The 18,719-nt window shown below is 50.0% G+C and overlaps 1 protein-coding gene across 1 annotated transcript in view; it reads left to right on the plus strand.

Annotated features, from left to right (window-relative positions):
• Positions 1–18,719, plus strand: part of HIVEP3 (HIVEP zinc finger 3) — a 95,326-nt gene that overhangs the window by 41,404 nt on the left and 35,203 nt on the right. Inside the window, 1 exon segment of the mRNA XM_049617390.1 lies at positions 3,580–3,725. Coding sequence (XP_049473347.1) covers positions 3,580–3,725 — 146 coding nt within the window.

The following is an 18,719-nucleotide window of genomic DNA, read 5'->3' on the forward strand; positions in this document are numbered from 1 at the left end:
TTGTCCTGTCAGCCTTTTCCTGCTTTTCTTATTCTCTACACCTGCTATTTCCATTCTCTGGTTACCACTCAGAATCTTCCATCTCCCAGAGTTTCTAGAATTTGGCACAAACAACTCCTGAAATATTTCTTCTTTCTTTTTCACGAGCTGGCTGGAAAAGAAAGTGTTGGCTGCAGTGCTCCCCGTCACCAGTAGGGGGCAAGATCACTCACAGCTGTGCTGTGTGGCAGCACCTTTCCCTAAGGGTTCACATGTACTCCTCCGTTGCCTCTGATTTGAGGCTGCTCCAGGAGCCATAGAGTGACCCCTGCAAGTTCAGGAAATTGGAAATTTGATGGTTCCAACTTTGCTTCAGATACCCAAACAGCTCCATACCCTGATAAGGCCAGCCTAAGGACCCCGGCCGTGCCATGTCGGCCGATTGACATTGTTCTGTCGATTGAGTAGCCTCGGTGTGCCAGGTGCTGTGCTGGGCCCTTGAATCCAGTCAGTGGTTATTTCTACTTATGAGGCAGGAGGACCATCCCCTCTCTATAGATGAGGGACCCAAGGGTCAGGGGTGAGAGAAGTCAAGGCCATATATGGTAGATATTTGACAAACCCAGAATTTGCACTTAGATCTGACTCCAGAGACTCAATTTCTTCTTCTTCCAAATATTTGAGGAAAGAAGGCCGTAGAAGTGACTGCAAATTTTAAAATGTTCATCAGTGTGTCTTCAGGCCAGATGCTTTGCTCAAATCAGGCATAAATCCACTAACCTAAATTCATCTTACAGATAAATGAACAAAACTGTGTTCTGGAACTTCTCCTGTGTTTGCGTCCTCCTCTTTTATCATTGAGTGAAATTTGTGCACTGAGTTTGTCCTTAGCTCAGCTGGGTATGCTTCACAGGATTGTTTCCCAGATGTATTCTCTGACTGTCCTGTCAGTCTACGGACGTCCCTAAATGAGATTTCCACTTTTGCCATAAAGTGGCAAATCATGACTGATTTGCTCTCCTGTGTATCTTGCTGGCTACGTCTACTCCCAAAATGCTTTTATACTTATATTCATACTTACAGCTTCTCGTGCACCTGCTGTGGGCCAAGTGGTGTGCTAGACTTCACTTTCATCCTTACAACCACCTTGGAAGTTAGGGTACTACATCACCATTTTATGGATGAGAATACCAACGCACAGAGAAGTTAGGTAACCTGTACAGGGCTGCACGGGACATGGCGGAGCCTGGATTCAAAATTAGACCTCACTCCAGAGCCCTTTCAAATGATCTGGGCTGCCTTCCCGCTTTAATGACTATACACTAAAAGGTCATTTACGAAAAAGTAAGGGTTAATTTAGCTTAATGGAGTTCAGCAGTCTTTTGCTTAAAATGCCGCTTTCATAAAATGAGCTGAAACCTGCAAACTTTTTCTCGGAATAACTCAACAGATTCACTGGCAGATTTCCTGCCAGAAGTGCGCCAGTCTGGTGCATTAATATTAACTGCATGGCCCACTGCTTGATGCCTTGCTACAATTACACCTCTCTCTCTCTCTCTCTGGCCACTGCTTGCATATCTCCCGTGATGGGGAGCTCACCCCCTCTTGGTACAACCCAACCTATCTTTGGACAGTGCTCCAAGGAAGTTCTTTACTGTACTGAGCTTGTAGCTTCTGTTCTCTGTTAGTAGCTCTGAAAAGGCCCTTCAGGTTATCTTAGCATTTTAAAGGTCTTCCAAACTGTCTTCATGAAGGTCTAGGTCACCCTATCGGGTTTGAGTTTGGTCATAGGTACTTTTTTCTGTACATAAGCCCTGGAGGAACTCAAGCTTATACAAAAGTTCATGTGGGAGCCACATTCCGATAATTCCCCAGGTTTCTCCTGCTTCTTTCTCCTTGGGGATCATTTTGACAACCACATATAGCAAACAGAAGGAATAAGGATTCCAGTGTCAGGTTTCCCAGATTTGAATCCCACTGCCACGCTTACTAGCTGTGTGACCTTGAGCCAGCTACCTACTCTGTCTGTGCGTTGGTTTCCTCATCTGTAAACTAGAGATACCAAAAATACTTAGCTCATAGGACTGTGGAGATAAGAAAGTGAGTTAAAATATACAAAGTGTGTTTAGAACAGTACTTGGCACATTGGCACTCAATAATCGTTTTTGTGATGGAAAGACAATCATATTATTGTCTTTAAAAGCCAACATGGAGCCCTGGCCCACCTGCTCCGTTCCAGCAGTGTTTCCTGATAGAGTGGTTCATTGCCACCCAAACCAGCCTCCTCCAGCTTAGCCCAGACATCACAGCTGGTTGTGAGAGAAAAGTCATCCATCGGCCTGGGGGAGGCCCCTTGCTCATTCTGTGGGTGGCCCAGATGGCAGGCTGAGATAGGAGTGAGAACAGCAACTCTGGAAACCCATGGGTATTACACGAAGTCAGCTGCCTTCTGCCAAAGCTGCGGTCCATAGCCTCACTTGGTCTCCCATCTCCAATTCTGAAGAGACTGTTTGGGGGGGGGGGGGGCACTGAGTCATAGGCATTGGCCCTGACCTGGATCTTCAGGATGATCTAAATCCCCTCAGAGGTGAGCTAAACCCAGAAAGATGAAGTAATCCACCCAAAGACGGCTCAGCACGCACTAGCCCACGTGGAGCCAAAATTCAGATTCCCTGATGCCCAACCAGCTACCTTTCTGCTCAGCCCAACCCACGTTTATAGCGGCAGGTGTCATGGCTGCCACAGGAGCCTGGGGCTTAGATCGCCCCCGCCCTCAGATACATGGTTGCTTCTCCCACTGGCTGTAAACCTGACCTTGACTGACAGCAGCATAAACGAGGGCGAGAATCTCACTCCTGGCACTGTGGGCCCCAGCCCCCAGCCCAGCATCACTGCTCCCTATTCAAGGGTATGCCCACCTGCTGCTGCCATCAGAGGGTCTAGAGGACCTGTTGCTCTCATGAGCCAGCTCTCCCCACTGGGGCCCACAGCTCTGTGAAAAGATCGGGTTCCCTCAGACTACCAGCCAGAGCCTGCACAGCCCCCTCCGGGAGCATGCCCATCAGTGAGCAAGGTCAGGGCCCTCAGGACGCCTGCACTCTGCTCCCAGCAATGTCCTTAACTTGGAGGGTGACCTTGACTTCCTGATCTATAAAAGAGAACTGGACCAGTTCATCTCCAGGATGGAGTGTTCATTTATTTGCTCCGCATTCCTTACCCATCCTCTCTGAGGCAGGCCCTGTTTTGGGGGCTGGCATGACCGAGGACGCCAGCATAAGGACCTGTCCCCAGAAGGTCCTAGACTAGTGTGAAAGGAAAGGCAAACACAGCTCCCGTGGGAAAGCCTGGTCTCCCCAGGAGAAGGACCTGGTCGGAGTCCCAGTTTTGACACTAACCACGTGGCCTTGAAGAAGGGGCTTCACCTCTCTGGGGATCAGTTTCCTTCTTTCTGCAAACTGCAGCTACTAACGCATCTGCACAGGGTCGAGGAAAGAGTAAGTAAGCTACACACAGTTAAGAGTAAGCGTGCAGTGCCATCAAAGGCACCGTTCTATGACTACCGTTTAACAGCAGTGATTTTGTCATTCTGCGGTGGGCCAGGTTCACCTCCCTTCGCTGGTTTCCCCGGAAGGCCAGAAAGATCTAGCTAGAGTGCAGAAGTCAGAAGAGAAGCGAGGGAAGCCGGAGGAAGATGCTCCTGCCTCCAAAAGAGGGGAGCCAGCGAGGATCAAAATCTTCGAAGGAGGGTAAGAATCACGTTTGGTTTGCAATATTTGGTTCTGCTTCCTGTGGAGTAAGAGGTGGCACCGTCTGTGTTGAGCGGCGGTGAGCGTCTCTCCCGGTGGGGCTGTGCCCACAGGTGCTTGCCCGCAGGCGCCATGTTCGTGGGACTCGAAGGCCACCTCGGTTTCAGAATGCCGGGCTCTCTGGTGGGGGATGGGAACGGGGCGTCTGCTGAGGACTGGAGGAGTCTGGGTCTTTCTCCAGCCCCTTCGTTCTCCCGATGCTGGCCGGGTTTCTAGTCCCTGCATTGGGGCCGCTAGTCGTCTCCCAGGTCCTGTCTGGACTGCCATTTACTTTGGTGCGTGTTCCCCCCAAAATCACCTCTGTCCTGCCCAAGCGGCCACCTTGGCCTGCCTGGTGTCCCACAGGGGACTCGGGCTCTGCCCGCAGGCTGTTTGCAGGGCTGATAATGAAGGCAGTGCTCGCACCAGCTGTCTACACCCGTCCCCATTCTGACTGGTCGGGGTCCAGGACTCATCGGTTGGTCAGCGTTTGGAATATCACCCCTGGTGTTTTACCTTTGGTGCTTGTCTTCGGAAACCTAATGATCCAAACATCTCGGAACTCACACTCTGGGGCCCTCTGGGCTCCAGAAGGGTACCTTGTTTCGGACTTGCTTTGTGGAAGTTTTGTGCAAGCTGTGTTCTATGTGACCATGTGTTTGCTCCCCGGGATATGGGTGTCTGTAAGCAGATCCCGTGGTGTCTGTCTCAGGGTCCTGTGTCTGTGTCTCCAATGTGATCAATGCAGCCCTCCTCGTACCCAGTCCCAAGGGACAACGGCATGAGGGAAAACCTACCTTCCAAGAAGGACAGTCCTTACGGACACCAGCCAACACGGGGTGTCACTGGGGGCCCGCCATTCCCTAGCACCTGGAGGTGCCGAACTCACAAGGTCAAAGCGGGAGGTGCTGGACTCCTCTCTTGGTTGGGGAAAACAGAGGCGGCCAAGTTCCCGGTGGCAGTGGCCAGCAGGGGCTGTCAGCAGAGGGTGTTTGGAAACGAAACTTGGGGAGTTGGGTTGTCACGGTGACATCGAGGGGGCTGGGGATGACAAAAAATGGCAGTGGTAAGAATACCACCCTGTAGGGCAGAAACATCCCACCCAGAATTCCAATAGTGGCTCCATTGGGAAATACTAGACCAAAGGTTTTTCAAAATACTGACCCTCTTTCCAACTGGGGACAGACCAGTTTCCTCTCCTGCTATTTGAATAGAGCGCCCTCTTGTGTCTCTGTGTTCTCATATCATTGGGTACTTAAAAGGCCCCCTAAGACTTCATCCAAGGATTGATGCTTCTGGTCACAGGGACTTGCCTTCTCTCCTCTTGCTTCAAGGGATGCCAGGGTGGCTCAATCCATTAAGCGTCCGACTCTTAATCTGAGTTCAGGTCTCGATCTGAAGGTTGTGAGTTTCAGCCCCGCGTTGGGCTCTGCGTTGGGTTCTGCGCTAGGCATGAAGCCTTCTTAAAAAAAAAAAAAAAGAAAGAAAAGAAAAGAAACAAGAAAATCGCCTTGCAGAAGAACTGTGAGGCCCTGAGGGGCCACTGAGTGATAGCTGGTGTGCACAAAGAGGTTTGCTTCTTCCCTGAGAAGCAGCTGCCTCCAGACTGGAGGTCGGGTCCCCGAGGCGGCTCCCTGCTGCCCTTGTTCCCCTGGGAAGCCTGAGCTCCGGAAGGACAGCTGGCAGGAGCCTCCCCTGATCCCGGTTAGTTCACATCTCCAGCTACGTGCTGGAGTCTCTCTGCCACATGATCTGCCTTCAGCTGAAACGTGGAAGGTTACACCCGAGTCCCCTTCTCTTCCTACCGCCTGGGCATCGGTGCCCCCCACCATTGTCCCATCCAGGTTGCCATTTAGTTCCACCTGCTCTCTTCCAGAATCTCCCTCTCTTTCCAGGTCCATCCTCCCTGCCCCTCCCACTTACCTCTCTTCCGCTCAGACAAGCCCTCACGTCTCCAGCTCGGTTTCCTCGTGTGTTAGAGGGAAAAAACAACATGCTCTGTTGATCGGCGGAGGATCCTGTGCTGTGCCACCCATGGGCCGTGGTTCACGGCACTGAGCATTTTGTCACTACCGTACCCATCTCATGTGTCTCCCTCCAGGATGATCTCGCTCTGTTCCGCAGGCTGTGAGACATGTCCTCCTCAGTCCCTCAGCTTGTCACATCCAATTTGAGCGCTTCAGGGTCATGTAGTGTCACCCGTCAGATTCTCTTCTCCCGCAGCCCAGCTGTCCCATCTGGGCCCTCGCTGCACCTCCCACGCCCCACTTCTGGTGACCCCTGTATATTCATGGTTCTCTGGGGGCTGGTATCACCCCCCCCCAGGAATGTTTGGAAATTTGGGGAGAGTGTTTTAGGTTGCCATATACCTGGGGGCACCTCCGGCATTTCATGGATGGAGTCAAGGATGCGACCATCCATGCAACCAAGCACAAAACCACTCAAACTGCCAGGGATGTCCCCCACCCAGAAAATGACTATGCCCTTCAAGCAGACCCATCCGAGGTCCACAGTTTTGTCTTAGATCCCTGTCTTCCTTTTTTCTTTCATTTTCTTCCCCTCCTCCTCCCTCTCTGCCTCCTCCTCCTCTTTCTTCTTCTCCTCCTCCTCCCCCTCCTTTTCTTCCTCCTCCCCTTCCTTCTCCTCCTCCTCCCCCTCCTCCTTCTTTCCCCTTCTTCTCCTTCTCCTTCTCCTTCTCCTTCTCCTTCTCCTTCTCCTTCTCCTTCTCCTTCTCACAGCAGACATTTATATTTCACTTCAGGACACATTCAACAAGGGGTTCTGTTCCTAAGAACCACTAAGGCATCTAGGGCGACAGAGACTGAGAGAGGAAGATGAAAAATAGCCAATTATGCACTGCCTCCTACAGCTTCCACCCAGAAGCTTCTATTTTCTTGCAATGGCCGGGGCAAGCCCCGCAGCCTCACCTGCTGCATGGGGGAACCAGACGTACTTGGTAGACAGCACTGACTACTCCGGTGGCTTTAACATGCATCTGCAACTGGTTTTTACTCAACAATGTTTTCGAGATGTATCCTTGTTGATTCACATAGATCTGATTCATAGCAGTAAGTCGATAAGCCGGACACAAAGAGTAGATACCATGGGACCAACACTCATGAGTCTTTTTATCACTAATCAAGCTACTCACTAGTCTCCCTACCTTCTTCTTGACCTCCAACCCAGCAATTGATCAATTAACCAATCCATCAAGGTGGGGCCATTTATTCCGTGTCTTGTGGGTGCTCTGGGCCCGAAGATACCCAGAGCCAAGGGGATAAACCATGGTTCTGCTCTTAAGGTGCTTGGTGAGTGGTTCAGGTGGTAGCACAAGGCTGAGGTGTGGATTGCTCATGTTGAGATGCTCACAGCAGACAGGGATCCCTGGGTCTAGAGCAGCCAGAAGAGGCTTCCTGGATAGGGTGGGGCTAGGCCTGGAAAGGTGGGTGAGACTGGGACAGGCCAAGAGGGAAGGTAGCTCAGTCAGCAGTCTGAAAATAATGGCGACCCACGTACTTGGTCAGACTGATTTCTTTTGGCCTGAAGTGTTCTCCCTTGTCATCACTTATCTCCTTGGTTTCAAACATTGTCACTGCACCAGTGGCACTAAATCTGGGTCTCCGGCTAGAACCTCATTCCTGAACTATACGCCCTTGCTTCTGATGCTTCCTGGGCCCCTCAATTTCAGCATGTACTGACCAAGCCACCAACAGAATCATCTTCTACATCCAGACCTTGGATGATGTACTCAGACGTTCACACTCAAAACCTTAGTATCATCTTGGACACCTTTTCTCCTGATCCCCCCCACCTTCCAGTTAGTCCCCAAGTCCTGGTGTCCACACAAAGTGGTCCACGACCCAGCTATCATCTCTCTTCATTCCCTGTGCTGTGTCTCTGGCCTCCCTCTCTCCAGCCTCCCAGGTTGGTGCCATTGAGTGCCTTTGATCATGGTTCTGCCTATCAGACTTCAGCTTCAGGGCCTTCTGTGGCTGCCATACCCACAGAATCCAGTTAAAACTCAACCTGATCTTCCTGGACCCACAGTCCAACAAGCCACTACCGTCCATTACCCTCTGGGCCTGCTGAACTCTGCCCTGTGCCAAATCTTGTCCAGCCTTCAGAGGCAGTACTCAACCCTCTCTTTTAACTAATGTCCCAGGTCCCTCCACACTCCCTAGTCCTTTGTGTAACTTCTGGAATAACATTGGCACTGGAATTCATTCCAGGACCCCTCTTGACTTGGGTCCTAGGCCCTTGCTTTGTACACCTATGCATCGGTTCCTATTTATTGCTGGCACCCAGAGCCCTCTCTTCGTTTCCCATCACTTCCACACCTGAACAAAGCCTGCATTTTCCAGACAGCCTCTGGAAGCGCCCATCAGGAATGTGTTGGCTCTCTCAGCCAGCACCTATGCATTTGGCCTTCGTTGTTTCAGAAGGGCTCCTTTGTTAGGGAGTGTTGTTTTCACACATACAAAGTTATATTGTTCATGGAGGGTAATGCTTATATTGTCCTAACTCAAGTTCACTTGTGGCAAGGAAAGCTGGGAGCTTAGCCGCAAGGGCTGGTGTGGAAGAAGGAGAGGTTGGAATCCATAAGAACTACCCGGCTGCTGAAAGTAGTCATCCAAGCTTTGAGGAATGGGGAGGTCGGTGCTTAGGTCTGAAGAGAATGATGAGTTCAGACAGTAAGAGCCAGGGGAGCCAGGCCCAGCTGAGGTGGGATATTGGGAAAAGTGGCCATGGGCAGGGAGCAAGGGATTGGTGTGTGTGTGTGTGTGGGGGGGGGGGGGGGTTGGGTATTTATATGTTGCCCAAGGCTGCTCCTGAGCCCTTTGGGCATTTATCAGAACAAACCCCACCCCAGACCCTGCCAACTGTAGGACCTCAGCTACTGGGCTGAGAGAAGACCACCTGGGCTCCTCTTGGAGGGTGCTGGATCCCATCTCTTCTCACCTACCCCAATATACCCCAACACATCACTCCAGCCATTGGTTCTCTCCTGACCCATTTGATTCAGCATATCCAAACTTAAAGTTTCCCACCTTAAAAACACGCCTTTGACCGAAGGGTCTATATCACCAGATTTCTCTGCTTCTCTTTAAAGGAAAACTCCAGAAGGAGTTGACTATACTTGCTTACCTCCGTGTCTTTCCTCCCATTCTCTCTCAGTCCATTCCAGGTAACTGCTCCTGACAAGATCAATAGTGCCTTGCACCCTGTAGAATTCTGTGGTCGGTTCTCACTTCTTCCCTGCCCTGTCAGTAGCATTTGACACGACAGGTCCCTCCCCCCTTCCTTGAAACACTCTGTCCATTGGTTTCCAGAGTGCCATCTTTCTTGACCCTCCTCTTCCTTTGCCAGCGGGCACTTTCTCATCATCTTTGATGGTTTCCCATCGTCTTCTGATTTCTAAACATCAGGGCTCCCAGGGCTCAGCCCCTGGTACTCCCCTTTCCTCTGTCTAAACTCCCAAGGTGACTCTATATACCGTCTGTAGGCTGATGACTCCCAGACTCATGTGTCCAGCTGGACTTCTCCCTGGGGCTTCATGTAAGTCTCCAGCCATCTGTGTAATTTCCACTGGTGTGTTCAGTGAACTCATCCTTAGAACAACACACACAGATACTGAAGAGCCACGGTGACTCATTGGGTTCTTGGTACAATTGTTAAAGAAATTAAAATTTTACTTAATTCAATATTGCCCCACTTGAGGGAGTTCTATTTTTAACAGATGTGCTTTTCTGTCTCATGTATTTTCATTTCTAATAGCTGAATTTATTTTATTCAAGCCTAAGAGTTCATGAAATATACCCAACACACGTTGTTTTATGGTGCACTTACATTTTTTTAAAGTGTGTGTGTGTTTATAAAATAGTCACTTAAAGAGAATAGTTTTAATTTTTAAAAATTTGAAGGTCATTTTCTTTCTCGATAATTTTTTTACAAACTCATTTCTTCTTGGAGTTGGAAACCTACAAGTGTGTCGTTATTTTTCATCCCAAATTTCTGAATTTCTCCGCTGTCTATCCCCCATCTTTCTGTGATCTCCAGATTATGGATGAGGTTGAATTATGTCTTTGGTAATAGGTGTGATCCCTGTATATGTTTTGAGGAACAAATGGATTAAATTAGTAATTAAATGTGATGAGTTGGAGCTTTTTGGACAGGTGTAAGCTGTACAGTCATCAGGTGAGCCACTCTAAAAATGCAAACTGGGGGGACGCCTCGGTCGGTTAAGTGTCTGACTCTCGGTTTCGGCTCAGGCCATCATCTCACAGTTGGTACCAATATGGTTCGAGCCTCGCAGTGGTTCTGCACCGACAGCACAGAGCCAGCCTGCTTGGGATTCTGTCTCCCTCTCTCGCTGCCCGCCCCGCTTCTCGCCTTTTCTCTCTCTCTCAAAAGCAAATACATGAACATCAAAAAATAAAATAAATCTCCAACCTGGAACAAAAAAACGCATCCTGCCGAAAAGTTGGTAATGTAAAAGCTGTGATGTATGACACAGGCAGAAACACCTTGTACCTTACCACACGCTCGCTGAATGTCCTTTTGAAAGTCCCGTTAATGGCCCAAGGAGGAGGGGGTTTCATGTCCATTAGCAAATCTTGTCAACTCAACCTTTGAAACCGTATCCAGAATCTGCCCATTTTTTTCACGTCTCCTCGGTCAAGCCACTGCCATCTCTCATCTGGATGATCACGGTGTCCGATAATCTCCTGCTTCCCCCTTTCCCACCACAGTGCATTCTCAACCCAGCAGCTACAGTGATCCTGCTGAATGTCAACAGACCCTGTCACTGCCGTCCTGCACCCTCCACAGCCCTCGAGTGGCCTATGTGTGCCGGCCTCAGCTCCTCCCTGGCCACTGCCTGCCACTCTACCCCTGTTCCCTGTGCTCCAGCCAGTGGCCTCTTTGTTCTTTGTCAGACATGCCTCTGCCTCAGGGCCTTAGCACTTGCTGTGCCCTCTGCCCAGAACACGTTTCCCAGGAGTCCCATGGCTCCCTCACTTCTTTTAGTCACCCTTCAGCGAAGCCTTCCCAGACTACCTACCCACTTGTGCCCTTTTCTGGCATTTCTTTATTTCCCTTCCCTGCTTTATTTTTTTCTGTGTATGTGCTAGTTTGTTTCTATTTCCCCCACCAGAATGTAAGCTCTGTGAGAGGGCAGGAATTGTGTTTTGGTCATTGTTGTATCCCTGATGCTGAGAAAAGTGCCTGGCACATAGGCAAGGCTAGAGAATGTTTATTAAGTGAAGGAATCTCCCTCCAGCGTGGTCAGGAGACTGCAGGTGAGGGACAGGTCCCTGGACTCAGAAGCTCTTAGAATCTGTGAGCAGGACTGAGGCTCTGGATCTCCGGAAGGAGCAAGGACAAGTGTCGGGGCTGAACCAGGCTGAGCACGTGGGGTCAGGCTTGGTCTGGGGAAGGTAAAGTCAGATGGTCTCAGTGATGGGGCCAGCGTCTGGGGTTGGGATCCAAGGTCCTTTGCTTGCTGACCTGCCCTGCAAGTGTTAAAGGTCAAAATGAAACATGGGATGCCAAAAAGGGCTGGCTTGTGGGCAGTCAGCTCTCAGGCCAGGGCCTGCCCTGAGCAGATCCCTTGTGTCCTTGGGGCCCGGGGAGAAGTGGCCCTGGGTGCCCTGCCATGGCTGTGGCCCAAGTGAATCCAGGCTTCTGGGGCCCTGTCTTCTTCCTGAGAGGGCCCCAGTGCCCTGATCCCTCCTGAATTCTCAAACTTCTCCCTCTAAGTGTGGTTATGCAGCCCCGAGTGTGGCCCCAGGGGCCCGGGGAGTGAATTGTCCAGCCCCATCACATGTGCCCACCCTGGGTTTTATTCTCATTCTCCTCCTCCCCAAGTCCTCCTCATCTCTCCTAAGCAATATGACCTGGACTTTGGGAGGGAGGCATGGAGGGCAGGATACGGCAGAGTCCTTGTGACACATCCAGTGGCTGAGACCAGGAAGATGGCCGTGAAGCTGGGGAAGATAGCTGTAGGACTTCGGATGAATCGAATATGAAGGTCGAGAAAGAGAAGCTTGGACTCTGGAATGGCTGCCACACTTCCGGCTCGAGTGACAGTGGATGGATGGTGGTGGTGTCATTTACTGAGATGCACAGGGATGAGAGAGGAGAGTGTAAAAGAGGTTTAAGGAAGGGGAGATCAGAACTTGGTGGACATGTTAATTCTGAGATGCCAGCCGTAGGTCCAGGTGTTCAGGGAGGTGTTTGGCAATCCGGACAGTGAGCCTGGCATTCAGAGGACAGGCCTGAGCTGGAAATACACATTGGGGATATGCATTTGTCAATGCACGGATGCTATTTAGAGGCTAGGTCTGGCGAGGGTCACCCGGGGAGACAGAAGGAGAGAAAAGTAAAGGGCATCCAGGACTGAACCCGGGATCCACCAGCTAGAAGCCAGTAGAGACAAAGCTGCAAAAGAGCTTGAAAGTTGGGGCACGTGGGTGGCTCAGTCAGTTAAGCATCCAACTTCGGCTTAGGTCATGATCTCGCAGTTCGTGAGATCGAGCCCCACGTCGGGCTCTGTGCTGACAGCTCAGAGCCTGGAGCCTGCTTCGGATTCTGTGTCTCCCTCTCCCTCTCTGCCCCTCCCCTGCTCACTCACGCTCTCTCTCTTTCTCAAAAATAAGTAAACATGTCTACAATAATAATAATAACAATAATAAACTGAGGGATCCTGGTGCTGCTAGGAGGGACTTCTAGCCAGGGGTAGAAATGGTTCTGGAAAGGAGGGGCAGAGTGCAGGAGCAGAGCCCTGGAGAAGGTCCAGGGGGTAGGGCCAAAGCAGTGTTGAGAAGGGGGCACTTCTCTATACAGCAGGAGGAAAGAAAGATGGTGGCCGCCATACAAGCAGAATTGAGGGTTTGAGCTGGGAATTAGGGAGGGTTCTTTCAGACCCAATCCAGGCTCTGGGTCTTCACCAACGATAGACTTGTGTAGGGCCATTTTGAAAACAAGGGCAAGAGGAGCACCTTGGTGGCTCAGTTGGTTAAGCATCCAACTCTCAATTTCAGTTCAGGTCATGATCTTGCAGTGTGTGAGTTCAAGCCCCACATGGAGCTCTATGCTGACAGTGCGGGTACTGCTTAGGATTCTTTCTCTCTCCCTCCCTCTCTGCCCCACCCCTGCTTGCTCTCTGTCTCTCTCTTTCTCTCTCTCTCTCAAAAGAAATAAATAAACTCTTAAAAAAAGAAAAAAAAAAAAAAAGACCGGGACACCTGGGTGGCTCAGTCGGTTAAACTTCTGACTTCAGCTCAGGTCATGATCTCACAGTTTGTGGGTTCGAGCCCCACATTGAGCTCTGTGCTGACAGCTCAGAGCCTGGAGACTGCTTCAGATTCTGTGTCTCCCTCTTTCTCTGCCCCTCCCCTGCTCGCACTCTGTCTCTCTGTCTCAAAAATAAATAAACATTTAAAAAAGTAAAAAAAATAAAGAAAGAAAGAAAAGAAAACAAGGGCAGGAAATTTCTGTTCCCAGGAAATCACTTAGATTCCTGAGAAAGGTATTCCTTTGTGAAGATTATCCCCTCCGGGCGCCTGGGTGGCTCAGTCAGTTGAGCATCAGACTTCAGCTCAGGTCATGATCTCACAGTTCATGAGTTTGAGCCCCTCATCAGGCTCTGTGCTATCACAGAGCCTGCTTCGGGTCCTCCATCCCCCAACCCCTGCCCTTTCCCTGCTCGTTCTCTCTAAATACATAAATAAACTTTTACAAATTAAAAAAAAATTTTTTTTAAGATTATTCCCTCAAATAAAAATACAAGCATCCCTCATTTTACCGGGCCTCGCTTTGTTGCGCTTTGCAGATATTGCTTTTTTGTAAATTGGAGGTTCAGGACCTCAGTGGAGGAAGTCACTGCAGACGCGGTAGAAAGAGCAAGAGAACAGGAACCCGCAGCAGAGCCTGACGCTGTGGCCGAATGGCTGCAGTCCCATGAGGACACCTGAAGGGACGAGGAGCTGCTTCTTAGGGATGAACAAAGACAGGGGTTTCTTGGGGTGGAATCTCCTCCACACACAGCGAAGAGACTGTGAAGATTGTTGAAATGACAGCACAGGATTTAGGATATCACCTGAACTGAGTTGATAAGGGAGTGGCAGAGCGCGAGAGGACCGACCTCAGTGTCGAAAGAAGTTCTACCGTAGGTAAAATGCTATGAAACAGTGCCACGCGCTACAGAAACATCGTTTGTGAAAGGAAGACTCAGTAGAGGCAGCAAACGTCATCGTTGTCTGATTTGGGGACATTCCCACGGCCACCCCAACCCCGAGCACCCCCACCCTGACCAGTCAGCAGCCACCGACACTGGGGGCTGTGACTCTCCCCCAGCAAAACGATTACAACTTGTTGAAAGCTCAGATGATGGTTATCATTTTTTTTTTAGCAACAAAATGTCTTTAAATGAAGGTATGTACATCTTCTAGACATAATGCAATTATTACCCACTTACTAGACAACGTATGGCGTAGCGTAAACATAAATTTGTACACACCGGGGAACCAACACGTTCACCTGGCTTGCTTTATGGGGCATTCTGGAAGTGAACCCGCAGTATCTCTGAGCTGTGCTTGTATTGGATGTTAGTCTAGTTAGCTTGACTCTTGGGACTGGCCTGGCATCTTTCTCCTGAGTGCTCGAAGGACCTCCCAGGGAACACTCACTCCAGGCATTAGAGGAAGCTGATTATGTCACTACGAAACCCAAGTCACGGACAGTTAAAAAAAAAAAAAAATGCATGAAAGCAAAATGGATGAGAGGAAAGACATATTGATCATGGGGCAGACTGAGTGTCTGAGTGGGCTGGGGCCAGAGTCCCCGGAGCCCTGAGGACTGTCGGAGAAGACCTAAATGCATCCTATTAAAATTTAAAGGAGCATCCATTTCTTAAGCAGCCGCTGCCTCTGGGTTCCTGTAGGGGATCTAAGGCGGCTGGGGACCCAGCCTGGGAGGAGGGAGTGCGGGGAAGTGGGCTCCTCACCCCAACACGCTGAGGCCCCTGAGAGCTGAGGACTCAGCATCCACTGGGCCTGGACAGCGTCTGCCTGAGTCCTGGGCTCTCCTGTCCTGGGGAATCCGGCCCAGAGCCCAGAAGGAAGGTGGCTTCCCCATCTCTCTCCTGTGGGAGAAGTGGCCTCCTAGGGAGCAGTGACATGCACATCCTCTCTCTCATTCTTTCTGTTTTTATCAAAGTTACACATGCACAGAATTTAAAGAACCAGATTATTTCCAGGGCGCCTGGATGGCACAGCTGGTTAAGTGTCCAACTCTTGATTTCAGCTCAGGTCACGATCTCACAGTTGGGGAGTTCGAGCCCGGCGTCGGGCTCTGCACTGATGGCACAGAGGCTGCTCAGGATTCTGTCTCCCCCCCTTCTCTCCGCCCCTCCCCTGCTTGTGCTCTCTCTCTCTCTCTCCCTCCGAAAATAAATAAACTTAAAAATTTTTTTTTAAAAACAGCCAAATATTTCCGTAAATTTTGTTTATGGAGAAGAGCAGTACCCTTCCTCTTTGTTTAGTTGTACATCTCTAAGAAATGGGCCTGGGCGGCTGCCCCAGTAGGGCATTTCAGCTTTAAGTAGTAACTAGTGACCCAAGAGCCTCTCTGCATTCGTCACACGCCCCCTCACTTCCCCACCTCTCATTAGAGTAGCACATACATAATTCACAGCTAAGTCACATAATGAACTGCGGTTTCTTTTTCTTTCCTGTACAACGTTTCTGTTTTCTCTGCAGATAAAAACTGTGTGTGTGTGTGTGTGTGTGTGTGTGCGTGTGCGTGTGTGTGTGTGTGTTCACTTATTTTTCCATGTATTTATTATGGATTCAATTCATAGCCTCAATTCAACCCTCACCAAGACGGCGGCACGGGCGGTCTGTGAATTCCATCTTGCTGACACAGGCCCCTTCCTGCTCCCTCTGCCTGGGGCACAGCTGCCCCCCCCCCCCCTGAGTCTCCCTTCCCCCCCCCCCCCCGCCCCCCCCCCCCCAGGAGATTCTCTTCCTCCTATATTGGCTCTCCCCTCTCTGGAAACTCACATCTTCCTTTTCCTCATTTACTTCCTCATTTTTGCAGAGACCATCCTTCTGTATAGTGTTCTGGAGAGAGTGTCTCTGACAGGTCAGTTTTTTCCTGTTCCATTCTCTGCAACCCTCTCTGGATCTTCCCTTCCCACTCAGAACTGTGAAAGGTCACCCGGGTGGCTCTTGGTGCGGGGTGGTCTGCCTCTGTCAGTGACCCTTCCAATCTGACACCTCGGGGGGCTTCAGCTTTAAGAAATGATCTTGCATTGCTTCCTCGATGACATCTGTCCCCTCTCCCTGGATCTCCTGTGGTTCAGGGCTGGGACCTCCTGGCTTGTTTCTCTGATTTTCATACCTCTCTGTCAGATTTCCTATCTCTTTGTCTTTTCGCGTGACGTTCTGGGTACTGCTCTCCATTTTGTCTTCCAGCCATTTTGTTCATGTCTGACATCACATTTTTAATTTTCAAGAGCCCTTTGTTTTTTTCCTGACTGTTTCTTTTTAATAGCATCCTGTTCTTATTTGATGGATCCCGGTACCTTCGCTTATCTCCCAGAGGCTATGAAGGTCAGTTGTCTTTGGTTTTAGTTTTCTTTTCTACACGATGTCTGCTTCCCTCAGGTTCCCTTTTATCCCTGTTTGTCCCTTTTTTCAGGTGCCTTCACTTGTTTAAGACTGGGAGGCTCAAAGCTGACCGGCAGCTCCGGGTGTGAGAGGGGCTCATTGTTGGTGCGGATCCCAGTAGATGTCCATCTAGGTTGTTCCCCTGGGGTCTCTGCAGTGGCAGTGTCTTTAGGTCTTTCTTCTTGGGCAGAGCCCCCGTGGAGACTCAAGTGGCCTGACTGAAGGGTGTAGGGTTTCTATTCTGGGAGCCACAGGAAAGAAAAAGGTGGGAGGGGGAGGGGAGAAGAACCCCAGCATCCAGTTGTACATCCCCTTCATCTTTATGGTGTCCCTGCCTGCCCTCAGCTTGCCTGACGCCTTCCTCAAAGGCCTCTCGTTTCATCGTTTGCAGAGAAACTTCCAGACTTTCTCTGGGCTGGAGGAGGGGCGGTCTCCTGGCTGCTAGAGTTGAGGAAGGGATGGGGGTCTAAAAACAGTCATCTTGGGAAGCACCTGGCTGGCTCATTTGGTAGATCATGTGACTCTTGATCTCAGGGTTGTGAGTTTGAGCCCCATGTTCGGCTGAGAGATTACTTTTAAAAGTTAAAAATAAGTTATAAAATAGGGGCATCCGGGTGGCTCGATTGGCTAAGTGTCCGACTCTTGATTTTGGCTCAGGTCACAATCTCATGGTTCATGAAATCGAGCCCCATGTGAGGCTCTGTGCTGACCACAAGGAGCTTGGGATTCTCTCTTGCTCTCTCTCTGCTCCTCCTCCACTCATGCTCGCTCTCTCACTCTCTCTCTCTATCTCAAAATAAGTAAATAAACATCAAAAAGTAAAAATAACAATACATATATAAGTAAAAGTAAAAATAAAAACAGTAACCCTGGGGCGCCTGGTTGGCTCAGTCAGTAGAGGATGCAACTCTTGATCTCAGAATTGTGAGTTCCAGCCCCACGTTGGGGGCAGGGTTTACTTAAAAAAATAAATTAAACAAAGAAATAAGTAAATCGCCAGCTCCTGTCATTCCTCTGTCCCTGCTTTTAAAAATATAAATAAATAGGGGTGCCTGGGTGGTTCGGTCGGTTGGGCATCTGTCTTTGGCTCAGGTCATGATCTTGTGGTCTGTGAGTTCGAGCCCCATGTCCGGCTCTGTGCTAACAGCTCAGAGCCTGGAGCCTGCTTCGGATTCTGTGTCTCCCTCTCTCTCTGACCCTTCCCTGCTCACATTCTCTCTCTTTCTCAAAAATACAAAACATTTTATATATATATCAGTCATCCTTTTCTTGATTCCCCCCACCCCCATCTCTAGAGTCCTTGAGAGATCCTATGGTGTAAGTCGATTTCGTTCTCGTATTCCCTACTGTCAATTTAAGATTCCACTTTCTTGAACCTGCAAAGTCTTTTTCACCCATCCATCTCTTTCCAGCTTCTGAAAGCTTTATTGCCAGTGTCCTCTCCTACCCTTCCCTTTTTCGTGGGGTTATTATGCCAAAGGGAAAGAAAAAAAGAGAGAGGAAGGGGGAAAGAGAGAGAAGGGCAGAGTAGAGGGGGAGAGAGGTTGGGGAGGTAGAAGAGAGAAAAAAGAAAGAATGCTTTCCCCGCCATCTTTAATAACAGACTACCAGTAGAGCTGTTTTTAAATACGTTTCAGCCATGGAACTCATTCTTCTGAGGAACCCCAGGGAAAGCCACCCTCTCAGGCTCCCTAAACTCCTAGGAGTCAGAGGAGCACAAGGAAAGTGCCAGTTCTAGAAAGTCTAGGAAGTCTTTAGGCTCTGGACTGAGATAGAATCAGATTCCAGCCCCGCCTCCAGCAATTACTGGCCAGTCCCTAAAAACAGGGTCAGTGGTATCTACTCCACAGGCTGCTTGTAAATGAGTGGCAAGATACTTTCGGGCTGCTTATCGGTACCTGGCATCCAGGAAGTGCTCAACAAAGGTGCCCCTTCCTTCCTTCCTTCTTCAGTGTTCTTTCCTTCCTTCCATCTTGCTCTCTTCCTTCCCGCCTTCCCTCCCCCAGCATGATTCTGATCTTCTCTGGGCTACAGTGCTCTTTGTGCCCGGTCAGTATAGCCTCTGAGGCCTATAAGCCAGGGTGTCTTTGACGGCCACATGTGGACCCCACATCAGAAGGGGAAGGGTTGGAAGTCAGCTCCAGCTCCATGACTGGTTGATCTAGTAAAAATGAAAAAAAAAAAAAAAAGAATACATCACACACGGGCTGTGGGGCTGATGGAGTGTGCAACACGGGGTTGAGCACGGGTCCACCTGGATTTGATTCACTACAAATCACAGGAA

The sequence above is a fragment of the Panthera uncia genome (assembly GCF_023721935.1).
Source record: "Panthera uncia isolate 11264 chromosome C1 unlocalized genomic scaffold, Puncia_PCG_1.0 HiC_scaffold_4, whole genome shotgun sequence".
NCBI classification, from domain to species: Eukaryota; Metazoa; Chordata; class Mammalia; order Carnivora; family Felidae; genus Panthera; species Panthera uncia.